Genomic DNA, 18,276 nt, shown 5'->3' with positions numbered 1-18,276 from the left:
CCTCCTTGCCCTAGTGTGTGACACTGTGCTAATTACAAAAATTTCACCTGGGTCTTTGTCCAGAGTTTTTATTCAGGCTTAGTATACTCGCCTGAACTTCTACCCCCGTCTGGACTTCCAACTAATGTCTTCAGTCTCCAGTTCCTATGGTAGTCAGAAAGCACCATTATAAATTACATTGTTGTACTGTTGGGTAGCTTGAAGCCCCCAGGCAAACAAGGAATCCTATCAGACAGGACATACCAAGGACCTAGAGATTACCTCACTGTTACAAAGGGCAAAGGATATATTCTGTTTAGGGTAAGGTTAAATCTTACTTATACTGAATTCTGTGGATATTTTTTAGCTCAATAGTTGTCCCCCCTCCAAGTGGACTAATGGAAAATATATATTATGAAAGGAGAAACTCTTTGCTTATACTAATATTTCCAAAGTATTTTACAGTTTTTAATCTTTATTATTGTGTGTGTGTGTGTGTGTGTATATAAAAAAAAAAAATCAGGTCAATGTGTGGGTGTACCAAAACTGGAATAATGCTACTCTTGAGCCTGTCACATGTACCATGTGGACTGTGCACTGTCCAGTTCTAAAGAATGGCACTCACTCCATAGTCTATGGAATGACACCCTTGTTGCCAGGCAGCACACAACTCCATGACCATACAAGGCCACCCAAACCACTCTTTTGGTGCTTCGTGACAGTCTTACTAATTCATTAGAACTGGGCATGATAGCACATGCCTGTAAATCCCAGCAGCTCAAAAGTTAAAGCAAGAAGATTCACAAGTTCAAGGCCAGCTTCAGCAATTAACAAGACTGTAAGCAATGTAGGAAGACACTGTTTTTAAATAATAAATAATGAAAGACGGGGGTGCTGGGGTTGTGGCTCAGCGGTAGAGCCCTCGCCTAGCACATATGAGGCCCTGGGTTCGATCCTCAGCACTACATAAAAATAAATAAATAAAGATATTGTGTCCAACTAAAAAATAAATAATAATAATAATAAAAGACTGGGTATGTAGCTCAGTGTTAACCATCCCTGTTCAATCCTCAGCACCAAATAAAGGGTGGGAGGACTTACAATACTTAATGAGATATGACTATGTTATCATAAATGATTATCAGTTTTGAGGAGATAGGAATGGCCAATAGAAATGACTTCCCTTTATTGTTCTCTTTCCTTTCCCCTTTCCATACAAGTAAAAACCAGTTATTTCTGTGATCACTCTTACCATCTGTTTTACATTTCTTTTTTTTTTTTATTGTTGGTTGTTCAAAACATTACATAGTTCTTGATATATCATATTTCACACTTTGATTCAAGTGGGTTATGAACTCCCATTTTTACCCCGTATACAAATTGCAGAATCACATCAGTTACACTTCCATTGATTTATATATTGCCATACTAGTGTCTGTTGTATTCTGCTGCCTTAGGAAAGGCAGCAGATTACCATCTGTTTTTAAAAAAAAAAAAAAAAAAAAGGAAATTGGTCCTGTTGCTATTGTTGCTGTCACTTGCATTTGCCATTATTGTTGCAGATGTGTTGGGTTTACGGGACCTTCAGTTCTTGACTGTGAGATGCCTGGTAGTAACTGATACTTGTGCAGCTCTTGTGAATGGCTCAAGTTTTAGAGCAGGAGTTTGCATACTTTCTCTGTGAAGGACCAGATAAGTATTTTAGGCTTTGCTGGCCAACAGGCAAAACTGAGGCTGAATAATGAGGGGAAAAAACCTGCTCTGTCCCGTTTGTTTGGGATGGTCCATGCTTTGTGCTCAGTTGTCGGTAATTGGAGACTTTTCCCTGAGGAGGATGGACCTGGCAATCTGTGATTCTAGGATGCTGCAGTTTGGTATGATTTTGAGTGTATCTCCCCAAAAAAAAGCTCAAGTGTTGGAGGCTTGGTCCTCAGTATGGTGTGTTTAAGGAGATGGAACCTTTAAGTTGTGGACTAGCGATAGGCAATTGGGGATGCTACCCCTGGGAAAGATTAAGATAGTTCTTACTATTGTCTTGAGATATAATAAATGTGACTCCTCCCCTTGCTCTGGCTTCCTGTCCTTCTGTTTAATCTCTCCTGTCACATTGTGTGCCAGCCACCATGAGGCCTTTAGCAGAGCCAAGCTGATGCCAGTGTCATGCCCTCTTCTTTGTAAAGTACCCAGCCTCAAGTATTTCATTATAGTAACAGAAAATGGACTACTGTTTTACTTTCTGCCCAGAGGCTTTCAGATACGGAATCACCATTCTCTTCTTCCGAAAAGCCTGGTGTGAGGCCAGGTGGCCTATTGGGTCTTCCACTTGGGGGCTCAGATTCTAGTCTTTGCTACCTTTCAGTTGCTGACAGTAGCAGTGGAGTCACTTATGTGTAGGTGGTGTCAGTGTATGCCCTGGAGAGCAGTAGGTAGCACTGGGAGTAGGATGCAAAGGGGAGACCCTTGGTCAGTTTCACCCTCAATCCCATTCTCTAGGGTTCCTTATTATTGTTATCATTATTATTGAAGTGCTAGGGTTTGAATCTAGGGTGTCCATTACATGGTAGACAGTCATTCTACCTCTGAGCCACATCCCAGTCCTTGTATATTTCTTTATTCTTCTTTTTCTTTTCTTTTCTTCCTTTTTTTTTTTTTTAATTTTTTTGTGTGATACTGGGCATCAAACCCAGGGTCTTATGCATGCCAGGTAAAGTACTCTATCATTGAGCTGTATTCCAATCCCTCTTTTATTTCTTTTGATAATGATGGCTTAGTATACACATTCTAGAGAATCTCCCAGAATTTCACATTTTCAGGACAACCAATTAATAATAATTTAAGTCTCTCATGCCAAGAATCACTTCTTAATTATGGACCCATGGAAATCTTATTTTTTCAGAACTCGGGTCCATTTCATTTCTTGATGATGACTTACAGTCAGACTGTACCTTGTCATATTTCCAAGTGTCATGCCATCCCACTCCTACTTAATATTAGAAGGTTTTTTAATTTTGCTTTAGAAAAAATTGGTATTTAAAAATGATTGAGGGATAAAATTGGAGACAAAAAGGATTTCTAAAGGAACAGAAAATTGCTAAGGCATAGAATGTAATACATCGTGTATAAGGGATTATAATATAGTACATTTATGTTGTTTTCTTCATCTTGATCTAGCCAATGGATTTTGGCCCATAGTTCTTACTATGTGACTTTGGAGAAATAACTGAATTTCTTTGAGCTGCAGTTTTGTCTTTTGAATAATGAATAAGACTAATCGTTCTCATAGCAATAGTTGTGAAGCAGCCATATACTCCATGTAGTCTTTCCTTCACGGTTCTAATTTGTGGTAGCTATTGCTATGCCAGCAATATCATTATGTCTAAAGAAAAAAAGTAAAGTAGAAGGTACATATTTTGGACTTTAATTTTTTTTGTACTTCAAAATAAATGTTTTTAAATAACGTTTTCTGAGAGTAGATGTTTATGTGTGTATACACGGAAAATTTTTATGTTTCTAACTATTAGACTTTACAAAAGTAGAAAGTTAATGTTTACAAAACTAAAAAATGCCTACTGCATACTAGGTTCTCAAGTGTTGTTTTTATTGAACGAATATAGCAAACTCTCCTGAGTTCAAGCCCCTAGATTTTTTATTTACTAAGTTTCTGCCCTTAGTCAGGTTGAATAACTTCTGAATCTTTTTCCTCATCTGCAAATGGAAACAGAAATAATGTCTTGTGTATATGAGGTAATGCATATAAAACTATTCATTGTAGTGACTGGTATATAATGAATAACAAGTGCTAACAATGATTATTAATTTTATGTGTTATGTACTTAGATATGTGGAATAAATAAAGAGCATTTGTGGATGTGAAAATCATGAATCTTACATTGACTCACAGAATTACAGTGCAGGTAGACCCTTGGAGAAGTGGTACCTGATCTTACCATGTACTTCTGTTTTTCTTGTGCTTTTCTTGTGAGGTCTTTGATGGTAGCTAGCAGTTAATGAGTATGTAAAAGTGAAGATTTACATGGAAGCTTCTGATTAAAGCTGCCAGATTTTATAGGCTGTAAACAATGGATAAATACATGGGATTTTGTATCAGAGTAGGTCAGGAGTTGCAGTGATACTATTGTTAAAATCTCTCAGGATCTGTAAGAAATGAGCTGAAGGACAAATGCCTGGCACTTGTGTATATAAAATCTAAGTACATTAGTTGAGTTTTTCTTAGGCATTATATGTCTTACATGTGTTTGTGCATACATAATCTTGCCTAATCTTTAAGCTGGCCCTATAAGATGGTGTTATTCTAGTGATTGAGGTTTATAGTAGTTTAGGGACTGTGTTATCTTGTTCACTGCTACATTTCATGTCTAGCTAGTGTCTGGCACATAATGATCTGTAAATGAACAACAAATTCATTACTAGTCAAAGATATCATGCAGTTATAAAATTGTGAAGTATTCTTGGCAAGCATTTAAAAAATACAGTGCTGGGCTGGGCATGGTGGCTCATGCCTATAATCCCATAACTTGGTAGGCTGAGGCAGAAGGATCATACATTCAATGCCAGCCTCAGAAACTTAGCAGGACGCTTCTCAAACTCAAAAATAAAAAGGGCTGGGGATGTGGCTCAATGATTAAGCACTCCTGGGTTCAATCACCAGTACCAGAATTAGCACTAGTACTACATATTACTACTACTATGAATAATAATAATACAGCACTAGCAAGGATATAGTGGCCTTGTTTCTGGTTTACTGGTATATTGGGTGAGGAGTACAAATTGTTAAAGAGAAGCACTTTAGTAGAATACAAAATTGAAATATTGGAATGATTTTGAAATATTAGAATGATTTTTGTATGCAACCAGACTAAAACCAGGGAGCAAGTGAGAAAATAAGCTATGGTGAATTCACAAGTCGAAATGCTTTTTCAGCCTTTATTAATGTTGATGATTATGAAGCATTTGTAATAATGCAAAACACGATTAAATGAAGAAAAAGTAATTACATGAGCCAGAATAAACATAATAATACTGCAGTGTGAAGTCCTGAAAATTTTTAAAATTTTTGTTATGGTTGTTGTACAGGGATCAAACCTTACACATGCCAAGCAAACCTCTGAGCTAATGCCCAGCCCTGTGTTTTTTTTTTTCCCCCTGAGACAGGTCTTGCTAAATTGCTTAGGCTGACTTGGAATCTTCCTTCTTCTGCCTCCCAAGTAATTTGGATTATAGGAATCTGCCACTATGCCTGGAATTTTAGCAATTTAAAGTGTTTTTCTTTCACACACATAATGGTCTATAGGAATTACTACAGAACCGTGTTCATCTTAAACTCAGGAACCCAGCTCTGTACTTGAAAGCTCTGCCAACCACTTGTCAATTTAATTTCTTGATTTCCTAGTTACATTCTTTCTTTTATTAAAAGATTTGGTACGACTCTATATTATGATAGAAAATAAATTTTAGTCTCTCTTAGGTAGAACTGTATTATGTGTTTATGTCAGCCCAAACCCTGGGGGCTGTATTTGTAGAGTCCCTACATTACCCATAAATAGTAATGGCGGACAACATGTCATGGTGATGGATGAGATATAGAGCCTTACTGTTGTCATAGAAATGATGATATTCTGAAATCTAAAGATTTTCCTTAAAAAACAAACTGAAGAAATCCTGGAGTCGATGTCACACACATGCTTACTAGGGATGTAGAATAAGTCTTTGCTAGTGTTGGATTATTCATTTACTTTATTATAAAGTATAAGAGCCAGTACCAAGGAATGCATAGTTTTTTGATGTGTATGCAAGCATAGACACACATATAGAGTACCTAGCACCGCTAATGAAGTGATTAGTTCCATATGAAAGAAAATTGAGTGAGGGTAGGATTGGAAGAAAGGATGATAACAGGGGAGGGAGAATTCTAAGCAGGAAGTAGTAATGCCCTCAAAAAGGCTCAGACTTTTAGCAACTGTTTTATTATGGGGTTTTAACCAGTCTGGTGTTTAGGATTGAAAAAGTTGGGAAATGATGGAAGGAAGAGGGTGGGAAATTGTGGGGGGGGGGCGGAGTAAGAAGCCATGTTGTTTGTTGGCTTGGATGTAATCCTAATGGTTAAAGGCAAGAAACAGCAGTTTGCCCAAATTTGAATAATAACAAGAGTCATAACCAGTGACACTAACTCCTTAATTCTTAGTTTCCTTAGCATAAAATGATGATGCTTATCTATATTACAGGACGTTTTTTATTGTGAGGATCAAGTGAAAACATTTCCTTTAAGAAATCATATAGTCTTCTAAGTAAGAAATTATCATACCCTGGCTCTTTAAAACAACATGAATGTGTTATTGCACAGATCCTGGGCATGGTGTGATTGGATCATCTGCTTCAAGGTCTCTCACAGAACTGTCATCAAGGTTCTATCCAGGTCTGCTGTCTTGTGAGGTTGAACCTGGAAAGGATCTGCTTACAGGCTCTTGTAGTTTTGTCAAGATCAATTCCTTGAGGATTGTCAGACTGAGGTTCTTAGCTTCTTGCTGGCTGTTGAGCAGAGGTCACCTTGAGTTTCTTACCAAGAGTAACTGTCCATGTGGCCACTTACTTAACGAAGCTGGCAAGGAGAGAGCCAACTGATAAAATGGAAGTTATAATCTTAAGTAACAGTCACAGACAGACATGACATCCTATCACTTTTGCTGTTTTTATTGATTAGAACTAGATTAGAGGTGCAGCCTACACTTGGTCAGGAAGAAATTTTACTCTAGTAGATACCAGGAAGTAAGTGTAAGTGGCACAGATAATTGGTGCTGTCTTGAAAGGTTGTCTGTGATAGGTATTTTGATTCCTTTTTATAAAAGAGGAAACTGAAAACAGTTAAGTAACTTGACCTGGTTGCAGATCCAGGCCCAAACTCAAGTTGTCTGACTCCACAGCCTGGACACTCTACTATTATATTTTTATGACTGAGAAATTACTGTAGAAACAACAATTTGGAAGAATTCATTGCTGACTTGTTTGTCTTTGAATGGAGTGATGTACATCATGGTCATGGTTTCAGTGAATATGCAGGTAGGAAAAAGGACTAAATAGAGAATACTTTTAATAAAAGATAATTTTTAAAGGGAAAAAGAGAAAAGGACCATATGTTGTTATATATTGACTTGTTTCTATATTAACTCAATTTTTTCTTTTCCAGTTCTCTGAGTTTAACCAGTAATGCCATTCAGTTGCCAATATCAAGCAAAGGAAACATAAGCCAGTTTTAATCTGCTTAAGAAGAGTGGTAGTACTTTTCCTAGTGCCTGTTGGTAAGTCGCTGTTCTTACCTTCATAACTCAGTTTTTTATATATTTAAAACAATGATTTTGGAAACCCTAGTTTAAGCCTTATTTGCTTTTTTTCTGCTGATAATTTTACTCTAATGTTCTGGCAGAAAGAGCCTGTTTGGGACGGGGGAGTGACTGCATATTTCTGAAAATTATTTATAGTTGTATTTAAACATCAGTATTATTCCCTCCCATTTGATAAAACTACTAGATCTTGAAATCTGTTTCTTTTATACATGGGGAAGCTTTATTTTATAAATGAGATAACTTGGACAAGTTAATGTCAGAGTTTTTTAAGTATTGTGGTTTCCAGACCTGTGCTCTTTGTACTGTTGCACAAAATGACATAATGGTTAAGGCCAGAGGGTTTTTTGTTTGGTTTGGTTTTGGTTTTTCATTTTTAGTTTTTGGGGTCCAGAATTTCTTGGAGTATTTTCAGTTCGGTATGAAGGTGGAACACAGATTAAGAGGCAGCTGGTGGACAGAATAGGGACTGATTTTCCCTAACCTGCTAGTAATGGCTATTCCTGTTCATTATTAACTTTAACCTAAAGTCTAATCTATTTTTAATTGTTTTAAGGGAGAAGTACTAGTGGGAGAAGGATTTTTGGGGATGTTTGTCTAGATATTTTCTTTGTCTTCTCCCTTCTCCTTCTCTCCCCTCCCCTCCTTTTCTCCTTTCCTTCCTGGCAATTTAACCCAAGTCCTCATACATGGTAGGCAAGTGTTCTAACATCCCCAGCCTCATCTATTTTTATTTTGATACAGGGTCTGGCTTAATTTGCCCAGGCTAGCCTGTAACTTGAGATACACCAGCCGTAAGCCCCTGGAGTGGCTGGAATTATAAGTGTGCACCACCCTGCTTGGGTGAATATCTTATTCTTAATGTAGAGAACAGTGTAAAATGTATACGTCAACGTTTTTCTAACTTTTCCCCAAAACAAGCTTTTTCAAGGTAGAACAGTTATACTTTCCTTTTCACTAATCTCACATTGTTTATTTTTAAGCATAGAATTTACTGAATTGTCCAAGTAATCATTGTAGACGTGAAAACATATTTTGATTTTTATTTAAGTAGTAAGACTAGGCTGTTTCTTAATGATTAAAGTATTTGTACTTGTGTTTGTAAAATGGATCACTATTCTTTGTTTCTTTTAGAAACCATATCAGAGGGTGAGGCGCAAGCTCACAGAATCCGGAGAAATCATCATGAAGTTATATGTGTTTCTGGTTAATACTGGAACTACTCTAACATTTGATACTGAACTCACAGTACAAACGTGAGTTCTATTTCATTTATTCTTTTCAGTTTTGCATTTTGGTTTGTATGCAAATAGTTAAAAACTTTTCATTTTGAGAAATCCATTTTTTTAAATAAGTAGCAAGATAGTAAGTCTTATGAAATCTTTTACCTGAACGTATTATATATATAGAATTGTCATTCTCTGAAATGCTAAAGATAAATTTTAAATCACATTTTGTTCTATTTGCATGAATATATTATTCACAATAAACAAACTTGACCACAACCAATCTGATTTCAAACTGATGCTATCTTTATAAGTACTTTTAACCAGTTTCACAGGACATTAAAGAGAATTATTGTTAGCTTTGTAAAGGATTTTGTGTCAGTGTGAAAGAACAAAAAGGTCATTGGTTTTTATTCCCCTGTGTGAATAAAGTTGATAGGTTTGTTTTAGAGAGAATAAAGTAAGTTTTAAAATTTGTTGTCAAATCAGTGTGGTTCCTGTGTAATCATTTTCCAACTTTGCAGCGGTTTCAGATATTTGACTGAATGCCCTCCTGTGCTTACAAAAAAATGGGGAGAGTTTTCGGAGCAGGAAGAATATATTCTGAGGCCAAATCAGGAAGGAAACAGAAGTAGTAAAGATTTCCAAACCTGCTTATATTTCTGTAAGGGCCATAATAGCAAAGACTTGATTGCAATGAAGAATAAATGAATCTGGCACTGAAATTGCTTGTTTTTCTTTCTTTCTTTTGAGCCCGGGTCACACTCAGTGTGCTGTCCAAGCTTGCCTCGAACTCCTGGGCACATGCAGTCTTCTAGTCCCAGCCTACCAAGTTGCTGAGACTACAAACTGCCCATACATGACTGATACAGAAATCATTATAAGTTGTTTGATCAATAATAATCTTTGCTTTATATAAGGTTATATATAGGGTTTATGTTATTTTCTTTCTTTTTTTTTGCCATACGATTTATTTTATTTTTTTTAGTCATATGTGACAGAATGTATTTTGACATATAATACATACATGGAATGTACATACATCAATCATAATGTCTATTCTGCTGCCCTTCCTATCCCCCCTACTGCTCCCCTCCTCTCCCATCATTTCTCTGTATCCAATCTAATGTGACAGTTTTTTTTTCCACAACATCATATATATATTCTGTATAACAATGAGGCTCTCCTTCCATCTTCTGTGCAACTCCCCTTCTCCCTCTTTTTCCCTCCCACCTCTCTTCCCTATTTAGTGGTAGTCTTCTTCTCATGCTTTTCCTCCCTATCCCATTTTGAGTCACCCCCCTTATATCAGAGAAGACATTCGGCATTTGTTTTTTATGGATTAGCTAACTTCACTTAGCATAATCTGCTCTAATGCCATCCATTTCCCTGCAAATGCCATGATTTTGTTATTTTTTGGTGCTGAGTAATATTCCATTGTGTATAAATGCCACATTTTTTAATCCATTCATCTATTGAAGGGCATCTAGGTTGGTTCCACATTCTAGCTATTGTAAATTGTGCTGCTATAAATATTGATGTGGCTGTGTCCCTGTAGTATGTTCTTTTTAGGTCTTTTGGGTATAGTCCGAGAAGGGGAATAGCTGGGTCAAATGGTGGTTCCATTCCCAGCTTTCCAAGGAATCTCCATACTGCTTTCCAAATTGGCTGCACCAATTTGCAGTCCCACCAGCAATGTATGAGTGTACCTTTTTCCCCCGAATCCTTGCCAGCACTTATTGTTGTTTGACTTCATAATGGCTGCCATTCTTATTGGAGTGAGATGGTATCTTAGAGTAGTTTTAATGGGTTTATGTTATTTTCAAATAAATAAGACTTTTTATTAAATGTGGCTGTACCGTATTTAATAATTATTAATTATTATTTGAAAGAAAGGAAATTGAAAGAAAATAAGTATTTGAAAGAAAGAAAGGAGTTTTTTTATAGTTTAGGCTTCATTTAGTTTATGTAATGTAATATGAAAATTTTAACACAACTCTTGGGTTCAGAGGAATTTAATAGAACTGATGCCAATTTGAGCATATTCCTATGTTTATACAGCTCCCTGTTATAGAAAATAATGTGGTTACTACTTGTAGTTCTTAGACTTACTTTTTGTTAAGACAAAATGGATGATTTATTTACTTAACATCAGCCAATTGATTTTGGAGTCCAGTTCAAGAAATTGGTAAACTTATGAATTTTAACTACTGTTTTTTGGGGAAAATTTTTAAATGAAATTCATTAATCTTGTGTGTGTGTGTGTGTGTGTGTGTGTGTGTGTGACTTCACTTATGAAGTCATACTTAAATGATAAAATCATTCAGTAAATATAATTTTTTTTTTTTCATGCAAGTGTGGCAGACCTTAAACATGCCATTCAAAGCAAATACAAGATTGCTATTCAGCATCAGGTACTTGTGGTCAATGGAGGAGAATGCATGGCTGCAGATCGAAGAGTATGCACCTACAGCGCTGGGACGGTAGGTATCCAAGGCCCTTTTGTACCAGGATAGTCCACCTTCACATCAGAAAGGAAGCTGGGACGCATTATTGAAAAGTAAGGTTTATCTGCTTCATTTATTGAGGGTGGTGTGCAAGTTCCATATATGTAACATTTTATGCATTTTTTTAAACATAGGACACAAATCCAATTTTTCTTTTTAACAAAGAAATGATCTTATGTGACCGTGCACCTGCTATTCCTAAAACGACCTTTTCAACAGAAAATGACATGGAAATAAAAGTTGAAGAGTCTCTTATGATGCCTGCAGTTTTTCATACTGTTGCTTCAAGGACACAACTTGCAGTGGTAAGATATAAACAAGTACAAAGATTTTTAAAACAAGTACGAAGATTTAACTGATGGCTATTTAGACTTGAAGGCTTTTAGGAACAGAGTGTCTAAATTAGATGGCAAGCATGCAAAATACCAAAGTTTTATGAAAACGTATTTTGTGGTAATCTATTTGTTAATTTTCAGGCCCCTAGTCAGTCACTAGTCAATGTACATGAGAATGAGTGTATAAGCTGTCTGAAATTGATTTGACCAACTTCTCTCCTGGGTAATAATGATATACAGATAATTGTTATTGAATATTTATCTTTGTTTAATTTTGTTTGTTTTGTTTTTGATGATAGTGAGCACTAAGGATTGAACCTAGGTCCTTGTTCATGTTAGGCAAGCACTTTACTACTGAGCCACATTCTCAGCTCCTCTTTTGAACATTCTTTAATTGATAAAGTACCTATGTTAGAATAGACATAAAAGAACTCATCAAATAATTCTAAAAATGCAATGATTTTTGTTCCTTTTTTCGGGTTTTGGGATATGTACGGGGTTTAAAACCAGGGATGCATTACTGCTGAGCTACATCCCCAGCCCTTTTATTTTATTTTGAGACAGGGTCTCACTGAGTTGCTGAGGCTTGCCTTGGACTTGTGATCCTTTTGCCTCGGCCTCTCAAGTTGCTGGATTACAGGCATGTGTCAGCATAGTCTGATAAAATTATAATTCTTTTTTCACTTTTCATGTTTAGTGTCCAGAGAAATGATATTCTTTCCATTATATATCTTTTATACTGCTACTTGCAAGTTTCTAAAGAGTATTTACCAGTCATTGATTTTCCTGTTTAATTTGATATTTACCTTCAGTGAAGTTATTTATTCCAAACTGTTAGTCATATTTTGCTTTCAGATATGAAAAAATGCCTTAAAACCAATGAAATAACAATACTACCTTTTGTAAATATAAACTGGTAACATTTACTAGATGTTTGCTTTAGTTAGTAAAACTGATAGAAACTTGTTGTAATGTAGTATATGCATTTGTGAAATGACCTCATTTCCACACAGTGTACAATAAAAAAGGGATATAATCTCATCTTTCTGAAATATGTTCAAATAAACAAGAGTCCAAAAGTACTTTGGGGAGTATGTTTAAAAAAAAACAAAACTATTCTCTAAACTGAATTTATACATTAGAATCCTGGTTTTTTTTTCCCCCCTTTGGTATTGGGGATTGAACTCAGGGGCATTTAAGCTCTGAACCACTGAACCACATCCCCAGCCCTTTTTTGTATTTTATTTAGAGACTGGGTCTCACTGAGTTTCTCAGGGCTTTGCTAAATTGCTGAGGCTAGCTTTGAACTGAATCCTCTTGTCTCAGCCTCCCAAGGTGCTGGGATTACAGGCGTGCACCACCACACCTAGCTAGACAGTAGCATTCGTTAGACTTATTTGGTTGAAAAATATGGATACAGCATTCTGCTAGAAAATATGTAGTATGAAATATGGGTGGATATATAATTGTCAAATGATTAGAGAAAAAAGCAAATAAAATTTAAGTCAACAAGGGCATGAAATAGCCAGAAAATATTACATAAAGAAAAGATAAAATGGCAGAAATATATTCATGTATCCAGAAGTCCTTAAATAGGAACTGGCATGATTTCTCAATTCATGATATTTTTAAACTGAAAAAATTAAACAGAAAAGACAAGTAAGAGGGGCATTGCTACTAAAATACTTTCTTATCTATCTGAGATTCATGTGGTACAAGTGCCACATATTCTAAATACAATTTCCTAATTACAACAGATCACTCCTTCAAGAAGTTGATTGCACATCTGGGGCAGGGAAAATAGAAGATAAACCTGAGATATCTTGTACCAAAAATCAGTGTCTAATGAAAGCCTTTCCACAGGACACACAATAATGGGAATAGCAAGATACTTCATAAAAAGAATTATTGAAATGGAAGAGTTGTGGCAGTACAAAACACAGACATAAACTATCTCCTGACAACATTTGTTGGTACAGAGTTGCATGTAAAGAAGCATTCTAAAGATTTCATTTGTCCCAGGCACAGTGGTTCATGCCCGTAATCCCAGTGACTCAGGAGGCTGAGGCAGGAGGACAGAAAGTTCAAAGCTGAATACAGCAGTTTAATGAGCCTTGAAGTAACTTATACAGCAGTTTAATGAGCCTTGAAGTAACTTAGCAAGACCCTGTCTCAAAATGAAAAATAAAAAGCCTAAGGATATGGCTAAGTGGTTAAGCGCTGCTGAGTTCAATCCAGTACCAAAATAAGAAAAGGATTTCATCTGGGCATGGATGTAGGAAGAGTAAAGGATCAGAGTGGTAGGAAGACCTAATTCTCTTGAGGTTTGTAAAAGAAGATAGAAGAACTAGAAATAACAATTTAATTAATCTAGCAAAATTTAAAATAAAATAATAGAAACAATAAATTATATATTAAACATGAAATATAAAATATTTAACAAATCTCTCCTTTTAAACTATTTGTTGCGTCTTATTGGACTTTATAGAAATGGAATAATTTATTTTGGGGAGGTAATACAGTACTACAGATTGAACCCAGGGTGTTTTGCAACTGAGTTACATCGTTGGCCCTTTCTAGTTTTTGAGATTGGGTTTCTCTAATAGTCCAGGCTGGCCTCAAACTTGTGATCCTCCTGCTGAAACTTCTCAAGTAGCTGAGATTAGAGGTATCACCAATGCAACAGGCCGGAATCCTATAAATTTTTCATTTTTTAATGTCTGATTTCTTTTATTCAACATTATCTTCCTGAGATTCATTCATACTATTAAGTATATATTTATTGCTGTCTAGTATTCTATTATACAAATAATGACACCTCACAGTTATTTAACTACTGTTCAATAGTGAGATTGTTTTGAATTTGGGACTTCTGTGACTGAATTTGCTGTGAATATGCTTTGTACATTGTTCAGTGCACATTTATTTATTTATAAACTATGCTAGGCATCTGACATGACACAAAAGCATTTTATTGACATCCTAAACTCTCTAAGAGATTATTATTATTATTATTATTGTTATTTTTTTGGTCTATTTTGATACAAGTGAACTGTGGTTACATTTATAGCAATTTGCCTGTGACAATTTGAAGTTACCATTTTATATCCATTCTTTATCTGTTTCCCATTCTACTTTTTAAGCTTTTCCCAAGTTGTCAGTCTTTTGGGGCGGGTGGAGTACTGGGAATTGAACCAGGGGCACTTTACAACTGAGCAGCATCCCCAGCCTTTTTTTTTTTTTTTTTTGAGAAAGCATCTCTTGATGAGCATCTCTCTAAGTGAGGCTAGACTTGAATTAGTGATCCTCTTCCCTCAGCCTCCAGAATGATTAGGATCATAGCTGTATACCATACCAGGTTTGAGTCTTTATGTATGCTTTTCACTGTTAAAGAACTCTTCAGAAGGTTTTTGTTTTCTCAGGAAAGTTCAACTCTATTCTTCCCTTAGTATTTCTAAATGTTTCACCTTTTGGTGTCTCCATTTTCTTTTCATCCACACTATTTGTTCCTGTCCACGAGGGTTTATTTTCTTGACTTAGCCCCTATGTTCTCTTCCAGTTTTGAAATTCGTCTTTCCTTGCTTTTGTTCATATTCTTTTCATACCTCAATTCTTACGTAAAATGCTCTCATCTTCAGAATGTCTTCATTTGTCTGTGTCTCTTGACTTTTCTATATCTTCTTACAGAAGTCACCAGGCTTCTTAGAAAAAACACCACTTTTGTTTCCTAGTAAGCTAAAATCTTCAGGGACAGAGGACTTCTTTAATTGTACTATTTACATAAAATAGTTTCAGGAATCCCATTAAATTATGCAATATGTTACATTATTCTAGAAGTTGATAATATATTTTTAAGAAGTATGCATCTTTAAAGATGACAGTAAGGTTAGAGATGATACACATTAGTTATCAAATTATTGGGGACCCCCAGTGTTTTATTTTCCAGAAGCAACATCTTCTGGAATTCTTTCCTTAGGATATCTGCTCAGAAACACAATAAAACAGCTTTTTAAAACAATTCTTTAAAATGTGCTTATGTATTCATGAAACTGTGTTCATAGACATGCAAATATGTGCATGTGAACCATTACCTTTTTTTATTGTGTTCTTTTTCTTCTTCATTATAGGAAATGTATGAAGTTGCCAAGAAACTTTGTTCTTTTTGCGAAGGTCTTGTCCATGATGAACATCTTCAACACCAAGGCTGGGCTGCAATCATGGCCAATCTGGAGGACTGTTCAAATTCATACCAAAAGCTACTTTTCAAATTTGAAAGTATTTATTCAAATTATCTGCAATCCATAGAAGACATCAAGTTAAAACTTACTCAGTATGTTTACCATTAAATGGATAATAAAATGTGTAAAATGCTTTGAGAATTTATCAGTAGATTTAACTACTGTATGTTTTCTGTATGCCATATATTTGAAGTTCATTGTTTTGAGGGTTTTTTGGTACCTGGGATTAAACCCAGGGGGCACTTAACCACTGAGCCACATCCTGAACCCTTTTTACATTTCATTTAGTGACAGGGTCTCACCAAATTGCTTAGAACCTCACTAAGTTGCTGAGGTTGGCCTTGAACTTATGATCCTCCTGCCTCAACCTCCTGAGCTTCTGTAATTTCAGGCATGTGCCACTGTGCCTGCCTGTTTTGAATCTTTTTGGATAATGCTTTATACATTATAGTTTTTATAGATTTATAGGTTTATAAATTTGTAATTTAAAATTTATGGTTTATTTTCCTTTACTCTATATAGACTCTCCCATATTTTTATTGAGTTATTTTAATTATTAAAAAGCTTAAAATACTTTTGAAATCATTTGTGAAGCTGAGAATCTTTGCTCATTTCTTCTTTCCAATATAAAAAAAGTCAAGATGTAGTTCATCTAATAGAAATGCAAAAGTTAGTAGAAAATGAAGGAGCCAGGAAAAAGTTAAGTTCCTTTTTAAGTATTGACATCTTGGTGTAGAGTTAAGACAGAAGCCATTATTTTGACTCTCATTTAGATAGCCTTCTTGTTTTTTGCATAGAAGCACATACAGTATGATTTTTTTATTTTAAAAAAAAAGGTCTATAATTAATGTAAAACTAGAGCAATAATGAAACATATAACACTTGTGTTCAGGGGCATATATGTACATTTTCAAGATTTTGTGTTCATATTTTTACTGTTGGTCTGGTAGTTTTTATATTGCCTTGACCTTGAATTAGAGGCAAGTAGCATGCATGTTCCTCTTACTTGCTTTCTACCTCTCGCCTTACCTTCTCTTAGGTGTCTCTGTTTTGTGGTATGAATGTTTTTAGACAGGTTTCAGCCTTAACTTGAAATGAAAGAAAATCGTGGAAGGAGAATGAATAAATTAATACTAGAAGATACTAGAAGATCTTTTAAAAGCTTATATAATAACCTTTTCAAGTAATTATATTTTTGGAGAATTGTATTAACTATCAATTTAGTGTAGGAACCAGCACTATTTTACATATGGTTTCTTGAAGTTATCAAGATTTCATTTTCCCCATTCCTTTCCATAGCATTAATCTCTCTGTCTGTTGGGCGTGTGACGCAAGAGTTAATTTGAGATTAAGTTTGTTAATTTTTGTTTGTGCTTTCAGTATTTTAAATATTTCTGATTTACTTAAAGACAAACTATTGTACTCTGAGGGACTGCTCTGGTAAATCTCTAAATTTGAATTTGTAGGCCTCAGGTTTGATAAAAGCCAAATGTCTACTTGAAGTATACTCAGTGTAGTTTTACTTTAGATTGGAATATTAGCATTAATAATAACCTCTCTGCTAGGCTTCTTATTGTGGACAGATTGCTTATAATTAGTTTATGTATAATGTAAGGGTTAGTGAGATTTGTGTGTGATAATAAATGTGATTTTGTTCAAATATGCTAATCAGAGCAATCTAATTGTTTTACTGACAGATCTTTTGTATTTTAAGTTTAGGAACTGCGGTTTCAGTAATGGCCAAGATTCCACTGTTGGAGTGCCTAACCAGACATAGTTACAGGGAATGTTTGGGAAGACTGGATTCTTTAAATGAAAATGAAGGCTCAGAAAAGGCTGAGATGAAAAGATCCACTGAACTGGTGCTTTCTCCTGATATGCCTAGAACAACTAACACATCCTTGTTAACCTCATTTCACAAGTCAGTGGAACATGTAGCCCCAGATACCACAGACGATGAAAGTGGCAAAGAAATTAGGGAATCTTGTCAAAGTACTGTCCAGCAAGATGAAACTTCAGTAGATACTAAAGACGGTGATCTGCCTTTTTTTAATGTTTCTTTGTTAGACTGGATTAATGTTCAAGATAGACCTAACGATGTGGAATCTTTGGTCAGGAAGTGCTTTGATTCTATGAGCAGGGTAAGTAATGTTAGCTTGACATTTTGTATATCAATTAACTTTATATTACTTATTATGTAATGGAAGAATGGGTATTGTAGTAGAAACAGTGTGCCTTAGATTGGATTTTCCTAGGTTAAATAAAAAATTATTTCACTTGTAATTTTATTCTATTGACTAGGTTGCCTAGAAAATAGCACGTGCATTTTTTATTGAAATAATAAGACATAGTACAATGGAAGACTTAAACATCTAAATTTCCTAATTCTTTTCAGTATCTGTTTCCTTGATGACATGCAGTAGGGTAGGTATTTCAGTCAGTTAAGATGTTAGATGAGGGCTAGGGTTTTGGCTCAGTGGTGGAGTACTTGCCTCACATGTATGAGGCACTGGGTTTAATCCTCAGCACCACATAAAATAAATAAATAAAGGCATTGTGTTTATCTACAACTAAAAAAAAAATAGTATTTTAAAAAAAAGATGTTAGATGATCCAGCCAGTATTGTAATACATTTG

The 18,276-nt window shown here is 35.3% G+C and overlaps 1 protein-coding gene across 6 annotated transcripts in view; it reads left to right on the top strand.

Annotated features, from left to right (window-relative positions):
- Rb1cc1 (RB1 inducible coiled-coil 1) overlaps positions 1–18,276 on the top strand; it is a 74,173-nt gene that overhangs the window by 18,344 nt on the left and 37,553 nt on the right. For 4 of the 6 annotated variants that reach the window (XM_076836236.1, XM_076836237.1, XM_076836233.1 and 1 more), the window contains exons 2-7: positions 7,181–7,292; positions 8,469–8,590; positions 10,917–11,043; positions 11,202–11,372; positions 15,530–15,732; positions 17,355–17,781. In XM_076836236.1, the coding sequence (XP_076692351.1) occupies positions 8,520–8,590; positions 10,917–11,043; positions 11,202–11,372; positions 15,530–15,732; positions 17,355–17,781 (999 nt within the window). In that variant the 5' untranslated portion in view covers positions 7,181–7,292; positions 8,469–8,519. Of the gene's footprint in view, positions 1–6,992; positions 7,054–7,180; positions 7,293–8,468; positions 8,591–10,916; positions 11,044–11,201; positions 11,373–15,529; positions 15,733–17,354; positions 17,782–18,276 lie in introns of those variants that run through there. The other 2 variants (XM_076836234.1, XM_076836238.1) reach the window with 2 other exon arrangements.

The sequence above is a fragment of the Callospermophilus lateralis genome, chromosome 16, assembly GCF_048772815.1.
Source record: "Callospermophilus lateralis isolate mCalLat2 chromosome 16, mCalLat2.hap1, whole genome shotgun sequence".
NCBI classification, from domain to species: Eukaryota; Metazoa; Chordata; class Mammalia; order Rodentia; family Sciuridae; genus Callospermophilus; species Callospermophilus lateralis.
This window is presented reverse-complemented; position numbering and strand designations above follow the sequence as displayed.